Genomic DNA, 18912 nt, shown 5'->3' with positions numbered 1-18912 from the left:
AGGATAATTATATTTTTTTCTTTTAAAACGGGCTTTGCGACCGAGAAATCTATACTAAAACAAGTCTAGATCTTCTCTATATACTGATACTTGGAGTATGGTGTAGCTAGTAGTTAAGCTATATATCATCTCCTACTGGGTTCGATACCCAATATGGCGCTATTTCGTTGTTAAACGACTTAAAATCATACTCAGCGACTGTTTATTGTCAACAAGTTATATCACATCATTCACATCTAATTTCCAGTTCGGACACTTGTTTTTTAAGAACAGACACTTTCAGGCCTATTTTGATGTTATCAGAGATGTTACACCGACGTGGAGAATCACGTTACCCCTACAGCTTGTCATTCCCTTAGATGACAGAAACGAGCAGAATCACGTTACCCCTACAGCTTGTCATTCCCTTAGATGACAGAAACGAGCAGAATTACGTTACCCCCAAAGGCTTTCTGTTTGCCAAGCCACAGTAGAGCGAGTTCTGCGACCACGTTCGATTCGACAAACACTGGATGGACCTCGGTGACCCCTTGACTACAAATCCCTCGCTGGTACAACCTACAGGAATACACACATCCTGGAAACTCTGGCCCTGGAATATGACAGGCAATATTGTAGTGAGGTAGTGAGTGAGTGAGTGAGTTTAGTCTTACGCTGCAGTATTCCAGCTGTATATGGGCGGTCTCTATATAAACGAGTCCTGGTCAACTATGTTAGCGAGCCTGATCAGCCGATCCCGTTAGTCGCTTCTTACGACAAGCATGGGTTACTGCAAATTTTCCTCTGTAAGAATCGAATGTCAATGTCTATGTGCCTGTCAGTCAAAGTCTGTGCTAATGACAAAGAGTATTAGTTTTCACGGACATCAAGGATGGCACATTTCTGCAAGTAGTTGCATGCACGTGACTATACAATAACATAGCCTAACCTGACGATGCAACAAAATAGGTGAAAGTCTGTCTTGTGAGTGAGTGAGTTTAGTTTTACGCCACACTCAGCAATATTCCAGCTATATGGCAGTGGTCTGTAAATAATCGAGTCTAGACCAGACAATCCACTGCTCAACAGAATCAGCATCGAACCAATGACACGCGTCAACCAAGTCAACGAACCTAACAGATTTCTGATCTCAAATAGGGACATCAATTCAGATATTCTACTGTTGAATGGCGTAACATAAGTTCCTCATCAAAATGGATGACAACTGCAATTGTTTGCGGCAATAGGTTCATATGACGTCCGTATATTGGGGACAACTGAAACAGTGGAACGATTAAGTATCATTCAGCATATTTTCAGTTGTAACCTTAAAGGCAGTCTCATAATACAACTGCGTATGTCCAACTGGCGCACATGCAGACCTCAGGTAGACATACCGAAGCGAGTTAGTTTATGCCTCCCTTGTCGATGGACACCATATTTGTCTACAGGCCTAGGACCATTGATACGATGACAGTGGCCTGTAAATAATAGTCAAGCCAGTGACTGATATATTGAGCATCTATTTACACAGTTGGGATAAGATGACATGTGTCAACCAAGTCAGCGAGCATGCACAGATCCCGTTAGTCGCCTCGTACGTTAGCATATGCCACTGGAGTTCTAACCTGACTATTCACAGCTCTCCGACAGGCATCATAGCAGGTCTATGTTTGATACTAACATTTAGGCCCCGTTCCTCAAAACGATCTTAGCGCTAAGACACCCGTAGATCTGTCTATAAAGATGAGTTAAGTTAGTGAATGGGGTCCCTGCTATAACCCCCGATTACTTACTGTGGGACAGCTGTACTTGACGTTCTGACAGGTCTCCCTGAACCTAAGGCCCACCGGGCAGTGTCTACTGTATGGCCACTTACACCTGATCTCGGTGCAGCTGTACCCATCCTGCTGCAACTCGTAGCCAAACTGGCAGCTGCACACGCCCTGGTTGCACAGCTGGCTGCACTGGGGGTGACAACCTCTCGTCTCCTGGGTTGGATATATAGTTACTTGTAGTGAGTGAGTGTCGTTTTACGCAATATTCCACAATATAACGGAGGGGGACGCCAGAAATGGGCTTCACACAGTGTATCCATGTGGGGACTCGAACCCGGGACATCTGCGTGAACGTTTTAACTGCTAGGCTACTCCCACCACCACTATAGCTACTTGGAACACATGTATTACATCTTATCTTCTTTAAAGAGATGAATGGTGGACACATTTCCCATTTCCAAGCATTATTTCAAGGGAATAGGACCTGGAATGTGTACAGACATTTATCTGAACTTGAAGTCACGACACCATTCTTTTTTATTATCAGATTCATCAAGATTTGCAATTTCCACATCACTTTCGTCACACCCTTTTCACATGAACTGTACCAGAGAGCACAATTATTTGCAAGTGCAACACATCGTAATTTAATCCTGAAAAGCATGCCATACTTTCCGTGTCATGAAATTTCTGAAAAGAAGGATTTAACAAACTTCAACATGTTATTCTCATAGTATATGTTTCCGAAAACTTTAACAAAATTACCATAGTATACCAAACAGCAAAAGAAACGCAAGTCTGGCTTTTCGTCAAGTTTTTTAAAACGAAAACATGAACGCTTACGTTCATGAGATTTCATATTTTAGAAAATCGCGTTTCTTTTACTGTTCAATATGCATGAACTTTTCGAAAACTCAAAATTTATAGTATGTCGCAATGGACGACATACCATGGGCAAGAATACGTTAGTCTTCTCAAAGCTCATGTTTCTCAAGGGTTCTCAGAATTATACTGTGACGTGGAACATCCACCAAACGTGGCTTGGACAATGCTGCCTTGTGTACTACGTGCATTATCCCAAAACGGCCCATTGTTGTGATGTAACTACTGCAATGACCGTGATCAATCCCTGGTCCATTCATACCAGCTAGCGGTTAAGTGGTGGGTAAAATAGTGGAGATTTCGACGATGGAAAACACGCTAGACGACAGTGGGTGTATAACTTACGCTCATCCAGGGACAAGGTTGCCCGCTACACTCTGTATTCACGGTCACGTTCCTATAACGCTTTTGCAATCCTTTGTAGCAGTTGCGCAGACACTCACCCCATTCCGACCACCGAGACACCTTAAGCCAGAAACAATGTCCAAGCAGTGCAGAGAAGTCAAAAAGAAAAACAAACATGTCTTGCCGTCGCGTTTGAAAACTGAATTCTGACATCGTGCTTAAGCTTTCAGTGTTTGCCATCTCACTACCACTTAAAGGTGTTCCAGTATTTGGGCATAGCTTAGTCGCTTTTTTGGATCGAATTCACGTGAGTGAGTGACTGAGTGAGTGAGTGAGTGAGTGAGTGGGTGGGTGGGTTTGTGAGTGAGTGAGTGAGTGAGTTTTTGTTTTACGCCGCACTCGTAGCCGCGCTATATGGCGGTGACCTGAAAATAATTGAGTCTGGACCAGACAATCCAGTGATCATCAGCATGAGCATCGATCTACGCATTTGGGAACCGATGACATGTGTCAACAAAGTCATTGTCTCCTTTTATGGCAAGCATGGGTTGCTGAAGGCCTATTCTACTTCGGACCTTCATGGGTCGAATCCACTTGAAGAGGGACTCAAACGCTGAGAGTAGATACTAACGCCATTATGAAACAAATTAACTTTTAGTGTCACTTGTAAATATCAGTATGACTTTGCAACGTCTTCTCTTGGTTATTTGGCCTCTGTGACCATAAAGGCTGTTTTTATTGACCAGCTGCTGCGCGATCGCTTGGCCAATGTTTGACGGTAACTGTGAAGTATGTAAGTAATTTATAATGTGATATAACTAACATGCAACATGCTATACATACCAATCAACAGCATGGTACCTTGATTTCATTGGTTTGAGTCACAGTATCACAAGTGGTGATTGTACTACTTATATGAATTGTGTAAGTTGGTGATACTATACAAAAGGTATAACGGGAATGCAAAAAAATGCTGTTCAGTTTCCAGCTTTGCTTATAGTATTATTAATTAAAATCGAAATCGTTAGAATAATCATGATTGTGCATTCTATGTAAAATGTAGTCAAGCTCTAAAGATGACGTGGACAGCAATAACTGTGCCAGAATTGTGCACCCGGAACACTGGAGTCCGCCACATTCATCGTTCTGTGTGGTGGTTCGGTTGTGTTTCATTTCCCCCTCTTTGCAGTTGCGCACGCACCCTGACCATTCGGTCCACTGACCAATCTAAATACAACATCATGAGGCAATAGAATATACAGTAAACTATCCTTATATCCGTGGACAGTTTAAGTTTGGTTGTCGTTTTGACAATTTTCCAACTTGTAAATAAGCAAGTCTGAACCAGACTATACATTGATCGATATCATTAGTATCACGATGACACCTGCCAACCAAGTTGTCGAACCTGACCTCCCAATCCCGTTAGTCGCCTACTAGGACAAGCTCCTAACACGGATCTTCAAGGATTGATGGTTTAAATGAAACATTACTAAATATTCAGAAAACTACTCTAGAAAACACTCTCACTTCAGTTTTACACGTCGAAAAGCAGTTTTTAAAATCACAATATAGTTTTCCATTGTCAAGTTCAGAAATGGTCACGAACAGAATGACTTGCAAGACAGGCCGAACAGAAATTCCACTTCTGGTTTTCGTAGCTGGAATCGGTAGACTGAACCCAGTCAAACAACAGGCTTACCTGACAGTCCCTCCTGGCGGCGTGAGACCTGCACGGAGCTGTGTCTTCTGTCGTCTTGTTCAAGCACTGACCGCCACAGTAAGCGGGTGTCAGCATGGTCCGACTCCTGAGCTTCAGACCCTCCCCGCAGTCCGTGCTGCAGGTTGACCACTCGGTCCAGTCCCCGAACACACAGTTTACAACTGTCGTTTGCTCGCACTCTTTAGTCTCCAGTAACGTAGGACAAGGAGATCCATTGCACGCCTGCTCGGTCGTCTTGTTGCGGGATCGTTGACTTGTAAATATAAAACAAGGGCTTGTAAGTAAACGTCCATTTTTCCTTCAGATATTAACATAGAATTGTTTCGCAGACAACAACGATGAATATGGTACTTTTTTGTTAACAATTACACGTCATTGAGGGTTTAACATTTAATTGATTTGTCGCATCAAGCATGTAGCATCCAATGGTCAAGAAAACATTCTAATTTTGTCAGAATCGGTTTTAAGGTGCTCCATGTGTTTACTATGGTCTGGAAAATAGGCTGGACAATTGAACTTATAAATTTTAGACTGCCTTATGAATTTTCATTTGGTCATTTTGTAAATATACTGAACCACAATAGAAATGTCTCACTGATAGTGGTTTTTTGAATCACACGTTTTAATTCACTCATAGTAACAATAAAATCGGAGGTCTGAGTTCAGACTTGACAATTATGGTTAAACCATTTGCGGGAGTCACAACTTCACTCAAACAAAATCACTAAAAAATGGTATCATTAAGATAAGTAATCAGCATCGTTTATGGCCTCCATGGACATCTATGAAAGCGTTGCATCATCTGTATTTGGAATGAAATGTTAATGGAGGCTATTGGCTCTTGGATCCATGCTCTGCGAAGTGCCTTAGCAAGCCCAGCCTCGGCTGTCGGCCTTGGTTGGCGGTCATTCTGTCTTCTTTGAATCTAATCCCAAAGGTGTTCTATTGGACGTCAATCCTAACTGAGGGCAGACTATTGTAGGTTATGGATGCCATGTTCTCATAGGAAGTCAAATGTTGCTCTGGCAGTGTGAACACGAGCGTTGTCTTGCTGGAGGGTGTGATTTCTGTCCAAAATGTAGTACAAATTGGGGTATTGAGACTTTGTCAATATAGCGAGCAGCTGTCACGTCATTTCCTCAGCCTGGACCAAGATTCTGGAACACCACGGTGTCAACTAACTGGTTCAGACCCATTGCACCCCACACCATGATGCTAGGACCATCCCATGCATGTCTTTCATCAATACACCCATTGGAAAACAGTTCCCCTGCCTTCACCACATTCTCACTCGACACAGTCTTGACACTAATGGGTCTGTTGTGAGTCCCAATGGTCTGGCGTGCTGTTTCCATCGTTCTGGAGAAGCGATCTTACAGATGGTTGCACACGATCTGTTTTGACGCTGTGATGTTACTGAAGGCCGTCCACTGAGTGGACGGTCTTGGATGCTGTGACTGACCTCATACCGCTCTTGCAGTCGTTGCATTGTCCTAGCATGAACGTTAAAATGATTGGCAGTTTGTCCAACATGCAATCGCCCGAAGACGTTCCTCTGGTCTCTCATAATTCGTGTCATAGCGATTGTGCCAAAACAAACATAAGTTCGGGCGAGTTTGGGACTTGCTTTCATTGGTAGGGTTGTCACGATGTGCACCTGCATTTTTGTTTTCGGGAATGCCATAAGGAACTTTTTACAGCGTCTTCTTTTATATGTGTGTTTGATCGATACGCCTTTCTATCAAGAAACACACTGGTGTTGGTCAAACTGTCAATTTTGATTCAAAATCATGTTAATAAAACAATAAAATCATAAAATAAATGAAAAAAACATTTTGCAAAAAACAAATTTTGCATTTGGTTTTGAAATGTTTCTTTTGTGGTTCAGTATATATCACTCTCTCCGACTCCGATAAAAATGTTAATTATATTATGTCATGCCGACAATGTCGGTCTGTTGAATTATTTTGTGGGCTAGAACTTTCAGCCGAGGTTAGCCCGACTGACCAGTAAAATTTGGAAGCTATTTTGCTCACTGTTACTGAAGGATCTGATAGTTGGCTACGTTTCAGGTCGGGTGGTTATTATTATTATCGGGGTTACAGATCGATGATGCCTCACCTGACGCCTTTGCCACAGGTAGTGCTGCAGAATGACCAGGGTGTCCACTCGGTGACCACACAGTCCTGGACACAGCACGGACCAGAGCAGTTTTTCTTCTCCACGAGATTAGGACACGGCTGACCATGACAGTAACCGTCCACCAGTATAGACCTAATGCGCTCCTTCTGACCACGACCACAGTGACCATTGTCCAGCTCGCACAGTGTCCACTGTGACCAAGGTGACACCTGCAGCGACAGAGAGTACTGTCATAAAACCAGTTTACTATAAACTGAAATGAAGAAAAGTACGCCTGCATTAAAATTATTGTGATGTTCGCTGTTAACATTGCTTTACTTGTATGTTTTTTAACGCCGCACCCGGTATGTTTTCCAGCTACATGGCAGTAACTTCTTTGAGTCGCATTTAGAAGTTAGTGTGATGAACAACGAGGAGAGTGCTATAAACAACTCCTTTAACAATGAGCGACGTTTCGGTGTAGCAATTGACAACAGTGCTAAGAACTACATCGAAATGTCGCTCATATCATATAAAAGATGCTGTATATCCACAGCTCTCATCGTTTTGCATTAACAGCTGTATATAATAGAAGTGTGAATAATCGATATAAATCTACGCATTTGGGATACGATCACTTGTGTCACACAAGTCGTCGAGTCTGACCACCAGATTCCCTTCTTGTGAAAAGAATGTGTTAAATGTATTAAGTATTGGTTACTGGTGACGTCTGTGTTTATTTCAGTATATTTTCAGTTTATTTTCAGTTTATTTCATTATACAGATACATACAACATGATGTATATGAGACGATGAAGCACCGTAAGATACCACATTGTATCAATTCAATTAAGAAATTGTGAACGTTTCTTTGCTGCTAGAAATACATATTTAGCTGCATTATAAATAAGAGAACCATTTTAGATGCAACAATTGTACACATTTATGGAAAGATGGAGAAAAGTAATAATTCTTTGGGAGCAAGGCCTGACGAAGATTATTCTAAAAGTTACTTTCTAAGCAGAAGAGGTATTCAGACTCGATAGTGCATACAATACAAAAAGTGCATAATCTTTCACTTCCTGCTAGGCCAACTGTTCGTCCTTCCTCGATTAGCAATTGATGATTAGAGCATCAGAGCTTACAGAGTGCAATGCGGTAAATAATCCTCACGTTTAATTTCACTTTTAACAGATATATTTAACTGAAGTATGGAATACAATGATATGCTTTCAAAGAAACACCGGTTATCAATTACAACACATGTCCTTAAAACTGGAAATAAAACACTTAATTCAGCTTGCATCTTGAGTAAGTGATACATAGCCGAATCAGTAACTAAAGAACACATTTTTAACATTTAAAATACTTCCTTCCAGTTTCTGCCAAACTGCACTGGCCAAAAAAGCAGGGAAAAGCATTACCAAAATATCAGTTTACCATGACGTGTTTTATACAATCGGATTAGACAATAGATACATAATTTACAACAACCAACTTTTACACAGGGTTAGGCACATGTTTCCTCCGCTACATACAGTCATTCAGGACATCTGTGTCTGTGACGACATTGTGAGAAAGCCAGTACCTGGTGTGACCACCATGAGCATGGATCACTGCTCTGCACCTCCTGGGCATGGACTGAATGAGTCGTCGAATCTGGCGTTGTGGAATCCTTCTCCACTCATCCTGCAATACGTGGCTCAGCTGTTGTAGCATCTGTCGAGTACATCCACATATGTTCAATGGGGGTTGAGATCCGGCGATTTGGATGGCCAAGGCAGCAGATTCACATTGTTGTTGGCAAGATAGCCCATGGTAACACGTGCAATATGCACTCTGGCGTTGTCTTTCTGGAAAAGTTCTCTTCTGACGTCAATGGCAGGAAAAAGGTAGCGTTGGGAGATTTCATCACGTTAGCGTACAGCAGTTAAATTTCCCTCTATGCGCACCAGATCTGTCCTTCCAGTCAAGATATGCCTGATCACATCATGACACTTCCCTCACCGTATCTGTCAACTTCATAAATACAGTGTCGAGTGTAGCGGTCATTTCTCTGTCGGTAGACACACATCCTACCATCATGGCGATACAGCAAGAAACACGACTCATCACTACACCAGATCCTCCACTAGTGCACTAGGGTCCATGGTCGAACGTTTCTGAACCATTGCAGACGTGCACGACGATGATGATGCCGCAGAAAAGGTTCTGTATCATTGGTCGTATCTCATGCTGTCGTAGGCGATTTCTGATGGTTTGCGCTGATACTCTACTAAGTCCTGCAACAATATCGGCTGTGTGTGCTGTACTGATTGTCCGGTTGCGCAGATGCAACACCCGGAAGAAGCTGTCCTGCCCCGGAGTTTTTTTCTTTTTTTAATTTTTTTTTATTGTTTTATTTTTATTATCCATTCAACTCAGTAGACAGATACACAAATAAATGATGCAACAGCACAAGTACATAATAAGACAAAAGTTCATATGGATAAAAGTTATACATACTGGATTTATGGCAGCAGTGGTGACCATTTTCTGTCAAATGGTAACATTTTATTATTCTTAGTAGCAATAAACTTTTCAGTTTTGAAAATATCACCCAGTATTTTTAGAAATGCATCCAGTGATAACTTGGTGTTTTTAATACTTGATACATGAATGTATTTTTTACCAGCAAGAAGTATATGGTTCATTAAGTCAGTATTATTTCCACCAATTAAGACTGTATATTTTGTCAGGGTAAATGTTTCTGTTGTCTTATTGTCAATATATTCTTTCAGTTTCAACCAGAATGTTTTCACACATTCACATTCCCAATAAATATGTATCAAATTTTCAGACACTAAGTTACAAAAAGAGCAAAGTTCATCATCAACTAATTTCATTTTCAGTAATTCTTTTTTTGTGTATATAATATTATGAATAAATTTAAATTGAAAGTCAATCAATTTAGTATCTTTTGTGCATCTTCTATAATCTTTAAAAATATTTTCCAATGGGATTACAGTGTCAAAGAGTTGTTGCCATTTTTCACATGTAGAAGGGAAAGTTTCAGTACTTATAAGCTTATCATAGAAATATCTTGACCTCTTTGGTGCTGAAAGTAAACATATCAGTGGTGTGCTGAGATAGTGATTATGAACAATCAATAGATTATTTCTAATAGTATCTTTCCATTTTCTTGGTATATTTGAAAGAACCTGGTAGTAATCAAGAACTGTGCCTTTGATTTTGTAAGTTTTCTTAAGTTCATTAAATGACAAAATACCTTGATCATTACACAAGTCTCTTATAGAGTGAATACCCTTAAAATACCAATGTCTTATAATAAAATTACTATTTTGGAATTGATGGTTGAACCAAAGGGGTTCAGATAAGATTTGATTAATATCTGTAAAATCAGTTTTATGTGTTCTATAAAATATTCCCCATGCTGCCAACACATCTTTCCAATAGGGATTAATTATTTTCACATAATTTTCAATGTTGGCTCCAAGCAGAAATATATCCTTGAATGGAAAGGTACTAGGGCTAGTGTTTTTATTTAGGAGATATTTATTTAATACTGACAGTTTTAATGAGTTAATGAATACCTCTACATTAACCATTCTTAGTCCCCCTTCTTCATATTTTCTAATAAGTGTTGTTCGCTTTATCTTATCGCGCTTATCATTCCAGATGAATTTATAAAATATATTGTTTAATTTATCAATGAATTCCTTTGGAGGATTTGGGAGTGAAGTGAATATATGCACTAATGATGAGAGTGCTAAAGTTTTAATAACCGTTATTTTCCCTATTAATGTCAAATTTCTTTTTCTCCAATTCCCAAGAGTTCTATTAATAATTTCTAGTCTTTTTCTTGTATTAATTACCCAAAGGTTATTCAACTTAGGATTAAGCTTTATTCCTAGTACATCAAAATCCCCACTGTGCCAATCAAGCTTAAGATCCTGACATAACATCATGTTACTACCTGCCATTGAGCCTATCCATATTGCTTTAGTCTTCTCTACGTTTATTCTTAAACCAGACATTTTGTAGAAATTATTTAGGGTGTCAATTGCTATGCTTAAGCTTTCTTCACATCCATCAAGAAATAATTCAGTATCATCTGCATATTGTCCAATTTTATGTTCAGTATTATTCAACGTCATTCCTTTTATTGCACTGTTGTTACGGATCATTGTTCCTAAAATTTCTGCCACTAAAAGGAATATGTAGGGAGAGACCGGGTCGCCTTGTCTACAGCCCCTTTCATTGTGAAAAAACTGAGATAGATGACCATTTTGTATAACACAAGATGTAGGATCATTGATTAATATTTTGATCCATTTTTCCATATTAGGTCCAAAGCCAAATTTTCCTATTGTTAGAATTATAAATTCTTTAGAGACAGTGTCGAAAGCGTTTTCAAAGTCAATAAGTAACAACAGTCCCTTTTTACCCTGTAATTTTGCTTCAAACATAATATCATATACCAGTCTAATGTTCTCACTAATACATCTTCCAGGGATAAACCCTGTCTGAGTTTCATGAATTAGTGTATTCAAAGTTTTTTAAATTCTATTGGCTATACATGTACTGAGTATTTTATACACAGAATTTAGAAGGGAAATTGGGCGCCAGTTTTTTAACAACTGTCTATTTTTGTTAGCTTTTGGAATGCATGTGATGACGCCTCTTTTGATTGTTGGACTTAACATATTTTGCCTGAATGTTTCAGATATATATCTACAAACCCAAATATGGAGATCTTTCCAGAAAAATTTAAAGAATTCTATTGGGAAACCATCTATTCCTGGGCTTTTGTTATTTTTCATTGATTTAACAGCTTGTGTTATCTCATCTATTGTAATGTCACCCTCAAGAGTTTCAGCTTCAACAGTTGTTAGTTTTGGTGTAATAATATCATTGAATATCTCAATATATTTACTTGCTATTGTACCACCTGATGCATATAGATTTTCATAAAATTTTCTCTGCTCATATAGAATAGCCTTACCATCTGATATTACTTCTCCTTTATCATTAATGACACTATTCATAAGCTTACTGGTATAATTTCTGTTTTCGAGATGACCCGGAGTTGTGACCCTTGGCCTACCAGTTCTCGGTCGATCTCTTGTAGAGTTGTGGAGTCTGTAGTGCTGCCACAGACGTGAAATGGTCCTCTGCCCCACGTTGAAGTGCCTGGCTACTGATGACTAACTTTCTCCAGCTTCCAGATCTCCAATGGCTCCGTTTTTACACTCTTCATTCAGTCTTGGCATCTTGAGGGTCTCCATGCCATTTCTCCAAGTTTTACTTCAAGGTGCTGTATTTTGGCGACAGTCCCCCAAATGTTGCTTTTGTGTGCAATGAATTAGTGTATGGGCTGCACTCACAGTTAACAATGACATTTATATTGAAATCATTTGTATTGAAACATTCTACCTTGAAAAACAGATTTTAGCTATATGAGTTTCATTTTCTGCCCAGTATATACTGGAAGTTGTAGGCCTTGTTTAAAACAACATTATATTTTTGGTAAAACAACCTTACCCAATATTTAATAATCTTATCTTATAATAATTGTAAGTGACATCCTTTAATAGCTGCTAAATATTAACTATAATTATTGTTTATGACACTTGCTTCGGTACCGCTTACATGTTTGTCAATAAATCAGCTACACTAATCCCACCAATTACACCACGATCCCCCACCACTTGGACCTTGATTAGAATAGACCCTTCAACACCAAGAACCTTCTCCAAGATCGATATGGATTAGAAAAGGTCGAATCCTCTTGAAGACCTGGATTAGAGTAGGTCCTTCAAAGCCTCGAATCCTCTCGACAGCCTGGATTAGAATATCTTCAACGCCTCGTACGCTCTCGAGTACCTGGATTAGAATTGGTCCTTCAACACCAAGAATCCTCTCGAGTACCTGGATTAGAATAGGTCCTTCAACACCAAGAATCCTCTCGAGAACCTGGATTAGAATTGGTCCTTCAACACCAAGAATCCTCTCGAGAACCTGGATTAGAATTGGTCCTTCAACACCAAGAATCCCCTCGAGACCCAGGATTAGAATTGGTCCTTCAACACCAAGAATCCTTTTGAGAACCAGGATTAGAATTGGTCCTTCAACACCAAGAATCCTCTCGAGAACCTGGATTAGAATTGGTCCTTCAACACCATGAATCCTCTCGAGAACCTGGATTAGAATTGGTCCTTCAACACAATGAATCCTCTCGAGAACCTGGATTAGAATAGTTCCTTCAACACCAAGAATCCTCTCGAGAACCTGGGTTAGAATTGGTCCTTCAACACCAAGAATCCTCTCGAGAACCTGGATTAGAATTGGTCCTTCAACACCATGAATCCTCTCGAAACCCTAAATTAGAATGTATCCTTCTACATCTTGCACCGCACCGGGTTAGGATAAGTTTATCAACGCCTCGAATGGTCACGAGGACTCAGATTGCTACATAAGACATTGAACTCCAAGAAGACCTAGATTATAAACAGAAGATCGGAGACATAAACTCCGATATCAACAAATTGTAGGTTAATTTCCCATTACTCGGACTAAAGCGGCTACCATCTGACATACTGATTGCAGACTAAGGCTCTCATAACTTACACCGTTGAACCTGTAATATTTAAGAATCGCTTGGGCCTCTTTCAATTGGAGACGCCATCCTTCTTATAGATACTTCCCATCAAACGTTTAGACTCACTTGTGTAAATATAGCCACTTATTTCAGGCAACTGTTCTACACTGAATCAAAAATATTCAACATTGTTTAAAGGTAGTGTTTATACATGCACTGATGTTTTTTTAAAACAATTCCGGAACGTGGAAAGATTATTGTCATGAATTCGATAAATGATAAAAATCAGTGAAACTCGGCTAGTTCTTAGCCAGACTTTACCGCTATGCAGCTGTTCACATATATGATATTTGCACATGCCTTTCAAACGTGTGATGCATGATCCTCGTGCAATTCATCTGCATAAAGATTGCAGCAGTTGCTTCCCTTTAGTGGAGAAATCCATCTTCTATGTAACCATATATATACATAAGATACAGTAAGTGTTTAAGGTGAGTTTAAACTTTTTAAAGGTAGTGTTGAATATGTATTGAAGAAAGTTTGGATCTCTTCCAATTCGAGACGGAGTCCTGCTTATGCATAAGTATTAAAGAAGATTTCACTTACGCATTGGTCACGTCTCCAGATGCCAGATCACAAACACAAGCAAAACCAAGTCAATTGTTTATGTGGGGACACATGGAATAAGTAGAGCTAGGGAATGGCATCAGACATAATAGTGTTACTGGAGGCCAAATTTGGAAATGTTTTTCATATGATTTCAACAAAAAACATTTCACAGCGTAACTAGCGCCCTTCGAGGAGTAGCACATTAATGTCCTCGAAGAAACTACAGTCTCGATTGGACTTCACAAATTTAGAAATTTATGGAATTTAGAAACAAAACGCCGAATCTTAGGCTAACATCTGAAATAAACACATTTTACCGATAAAAAACAGATCCAAAATTATATATTCATAGAATATAATAAAACGGAGTCAAGAGACTTTAATCTTCATTTTCACAAAAAGTGACTACTGGATGGGTGCAATCATCCCACCTGTCAAAAGCCACGTGAACATCTTTTTGTAATTCTGAATTTTCTTGCAAAAAACCTAAAAAGCAGACGAGGTAATTGGTATTAATGATTTTGTATGTACATGTTTCATCCATGTGTTAACCTTCATACTGATAACGTTTTGTGTCATATTTTACCAAGACATTAAAAAAAGACTGCATATCATTATTACAAAGGCACACTACAAGTCTGTTTTATGCTTACTTTACAATCCACGTTGTTGTACCTCTCACATGCCTTATGGTCAGTGTGGACAGGCTCCTCACACGGCTTGCCCTTGCAGACTGCCTCTTCCACATACCTAGTCCTGGTCATATTGCCAAAGCCACACGTAGCCGGACACTCCGACCACTGGCTCCAGTCCCCCTGGACGCAGTCCACTGGGCAACACGGACCCTGACACTCCATCACCTCCTGGGGGATGTCGATACACATCTTACCACCACACTCTGATTTCTGCGCCACGTATTTCATTCGCGTCTGCGTACCTGTCTGTTCACAATGTGCATTACAAGATCCCCAGGTCATCCAGTGCCCGTATACACAATCCTTATAGCAGCATAAGGTGTTGCAAAGCTTCTCCGTGGTACGGTCGTCACAGTAACCTCCACAGGATGCAGGATGGATCTGAAACCTGTACCTGGAACATGCTATTCTTGCTCCAGGATCACTGCAGGAGGTGGTCGAGCAGGAACAGGACCAGGCATACCAATGGTCCATCAGGCAATCTACGGGGCAGCACTTCCGGCTGCATGGCTCCGTCTCCGTTGTATTGTCGCTGCACTTGCCACCGCAGCTTGCTTCCTGGAGAATAAGTCGGGTTCGAACCCGAATCCCTGCGTCACCACACGTTTCTGAACACTCTCCCCATTGAGTCCATTCCTGGAGCGTGCAATTCTTTGGAACACAAGCTCCATCTGGAAAGGCTTGGGTGGGAATGGTTAGCACCAGACCTATCAATATTTTGATTACCGCGGATATTCTGAAGTGTAAATGATCCATTTTTGGGCCTCTGGCCGAAAACCTCTTTCGGAGGTTTATACACGTGTGGAACAAAGCTATGGGTTGTCCTCTAATGCTGATGAACATTCGATAAAAATGACTTTCATTCGTTCATTTTGATGATTTTAGTGACAACATTCATGTTTTGGCATTCGACCGTCCAAATGCACCAAACATGCTCTGTCATATGGCACGACTATATGGCAACTGGTTACGTCTATGTATGCCGATACGTGTTGTTCAGGATAGTGATCCAAACAAAGGAGGTGAGATTAATATGCAAATCCTGCCCTCGGGATTAGTCTATTGATCCCAGCAACATATGCGTCTGGCACATTACAGGGCGTGGACAATAACTTCTTTAGAACTTGTGACGTATATGTGTATCAAAACATAGTCAACATAAACCCAATGTATTTAACTCGCTATGGTATTCTCAACATAACTTTCTGGAAGATGACAATGAAAAAGTACGGCCTATCTTAACCAAACTTACATATTTTGTGTCATTATATACGGTCAGAGGTTAAATTGTTTTGATTTTGGTTTGTTTGTTTTTTCACGCGGAGAGAGGTCAAATGTGTTACTGATGAACACTGACCAGTGCTTGAATTTATTTATTAGTACCGTCCGTTTTAGAATTAATCAGTCTCGGCGTGTTTGTTGCTGAAGTCCAAACTTAAGTTAATCTTACGTACGTGGAACAATAGAGCATTGTACATCAGCATGTGACTAGCATTTGTACGTGACCGCTTGTGGAAGTATGGGATTTTGAAATACATTAGTCAGATTCACACATATTCATTCTATAACCACCTTCACACACACACAATTCAAATGTCTCATCACTGATTCATGTCATGGATATGCTTTTTCACATTGGCAGCACAATATTCTTTAATCCAGTTCGCTATTTTATTCAGCGTGTTTACACGGTGACCCTTGTACCATTCATGTCCAATGTATACTCTTTGTACTTTAACATTAATTTTGTCGCGACATATATAACGCATTTTGACAAATGCAAAATGAGGTATTTAGGATCTATTTTCATATAATGCTCAATACTTTATTTAAAAGCGTGTTTAGATCATCTTGGTGTTTTTTGACTTGTCTATACACGTGTTTGTGATGACGACATCGGTGGAGCAGGATGTTCCTGCTGTTAGCCAGAGACCATATACCGGTATATGGTCTCTGTGTTAGCGAACATCTTGTGATTGTCGACTGATAAAAAAATGCCGATGATGATGTCTAAATTGTAAGATGGACTGCCTCCACCACAAAACCCTTATGATTACGAACTTTCGTCGAGTTATTAATGATTACCTATTTACGCACATATAGATTTTGATTTAATTGTCTGTGTATAGCTATCGGGTACGAAGCGAGATAGCACGTTGGGTTTATTGACTTGGTCGTACAGCATGGTGTGTTGGTTTGGGGGAGATCGGGACGCGCTATTGTGTCTACACTTTGCTAGAGTTCGTTTGATGAAGTAAATCGCATTACAGCGACTAATCCTTGACAGCTTGGCGGATATCGAACCTGATATTCATGTGTGGTGTACTCTTCACACAATGTTTATTGTCATATTTCGATGTCACGTTTCTTGTCACTTGCGCTATCGTGTCACAGGATTGTCCTGTCCATTACTTCTTTGTCTAATCGAGACTCCAGGGTTAACTGGTTGTGGCATTTCAGCTGTACTACTCCTCTGTCGTGTAAGACAAGACCGTTTGCTTTCATGTAAAGATTGCGTGGGTGAGTTGATACCGCGAAAACCTTCCATCGTCGCAGTTGGTTAGGAAATCCGTACAAATAATTCCCAACGCTATGTATTCGCCCAATGAAGTCTCCTTTCGCGTATATTCGAGACTGATTTTCAGCTGTTAAAGTGCTATGTTGGGGTAGGGTTGGGGTGAAGGATGGGATCTTTGTGCACATTTCCAGAAGTCAACAGAGAATAAACTTTCTGTGTCGAGTCTTCAAATGCATGAGATCCATACAACTGATCTTCAGGTGTAAGACAATAAACAAGCATACCGTCCTTGACTTATGTTCTACATGTATGCGTTGATGCAAGTTCAAAATGGGTGAGTGAGTGAGATTAGTTTCACTCCGTTTTTAGCAATATTTCATCAATACCATCCCGGGGAACACCAGAAATGGATTCATCACGGCTTGATGAGCGAACGCTTTAACCACTAGACTACCTCATATGTTCAGATCCAGGAAGCTGTACCTCTGCTAATATCTGCGGATGTGAATTTACAAGTAGCTGCATGGTGAAAGGGTTTTCAGGTATACTGTCACTCTGTTTTTAACGCCGCTCTCCAGCTATTTATGGGGCGGCTGGGTAGCTTCTGTAGGCACCTGTCGTTGTTGGGACAGTGGGGGTAGCCTATTGGTTAAAGCGCACGCTCGTCACGCCGAAGACCCTGGTTCGATTCTCAGATGGGTACAGTGTGTGAAGCCCATTTGTGGTGCCCCCGCCGTCATATTGCTTTGATATTGCTAACAAACCGGTGTAAAGCAAGACTCACTACTCCACCCATATGACTACGGTCTGTACAAATCAAGTCTGGACCAGATAGACCAGTGATCTGGTTCTATAGTCGCCTCTTACAACAAACATATGTTGCTGAAGACCAGTTCTAACCCGGGCCATCTTCACCTGGTACTAACTGAAACCACAATGTTGTTTTAAGGATCCATAATTTAATATATTTCCCTGTAAAATACTATTACCTTACATGGTGTAACAGTATCTGGTAATGTTAAATTCATATCAGTTGTAAGGCTCGGGTGGCTTTGATGTAAAAGTTACTTCATCAAGATCCATTATGGATAAATCTTATTTTAATTCTTTGACACACAACGTTTCGAGTTCGATCTTTTCAGAACGCTTCATAAGGTGATGAAATGGGATTTGTCCATAAAAGACCTTGGTGATGTACATGTATAACAACTTCTGAATGCTGAAAAGACATAAATGTCACGTGTTTTCAGGTCTCAGTCTATCACGAGTGAAAAGTACAACAAATAATAACAGCGGGGAAAGTGTATTTTTGTACACTGGGAGTCTATGTCAGATGTGTATGCGTTTTAAAGGTCAATTTTGTTTCTGGGAGCGAAACAGGATTAGGGCACTGATAGCTCTCAGTCTGTCACTTCTAAAAAAAATACTGTAAAGATCCAGGATAGAAGTGTTTTACAGAAACCGCGCTTGTCATAAGAATCGTATATATAACGGGGATTGTTCATGGGGTATCCCAATTGTTCAGATCGGTGCTCACGATGTTGGTCACTGGATTGTCTGGCCCAAACCCGATTATTTACAGACCACCGTCATATAGCTGGAATGTGGCTGGTTAAACAAACACTAAGAACTAGAGAGGAAGACTGCACATGATGGACACT

At 40.2% G+C, this 18912-nt stretch overlaps 1 protein-coding gene across 1 annotated transcript in view; it reads right to left on the bottom strand.

Moving 5' to 3' along the window:
- The window catches only part of LOC137295235 (protocadherin Fat 4-like), a 65888-nt gene extending 50399 nt beyond the window's left edge, over window positions 1–15489 (bottom strand). The window contains exons 1-7 of the mRNA XM_067826552.1: window positions 14692–15489; window positions 6829–7058; window positions 5890–6066; window positions 4687–4960; window positions 2985–3104; window positions 1776–1970; window positions 440–592 (exon numbers count right to left, since the gene is read on the bottom strand). Of these exons, the coding sequence (XP_067682653.1) occupies window positions 440–592; window positions 1776–1970; window positions 2985–3104; window positions 4687–4960; window positions 5890–6066; window positions 6829–7058; window positions 14692–15489 (1947 nt within the window). The remainder of the gene's footprint in view (window positions 1–439; window positions 593–1775; window positions 1971–2984; window positions 3105–4686; window positions 4961–5889; window positions 6067–6828; window positions 7059–14691) is intronic.
- Between the last annotated feature and the right edge of the window lie 3423 nt (window positions 15490–18912).

Source organism: Haliotis asinina, chromosome 8, assembly GCF_037392515.1.
Source record: "Haliotis asinina isolate JCU_RB_2024 chromosome 8, JCU_Hal_asi_v2, whole genome shotgun sequence".
Classification (NCBI taxonomy): domain Eukaryota; kingdom Metazoa; phylum Mollusca; class Gastropoda; order Lepetellida; family Haliotidae; genus Haliotis; species Haliotis asinina.
The sequence above is the reverse complement of the archived record's forward strand: the minus strand, read 5'-3'. Positions and strand labels throughout refer to the sequence as shown.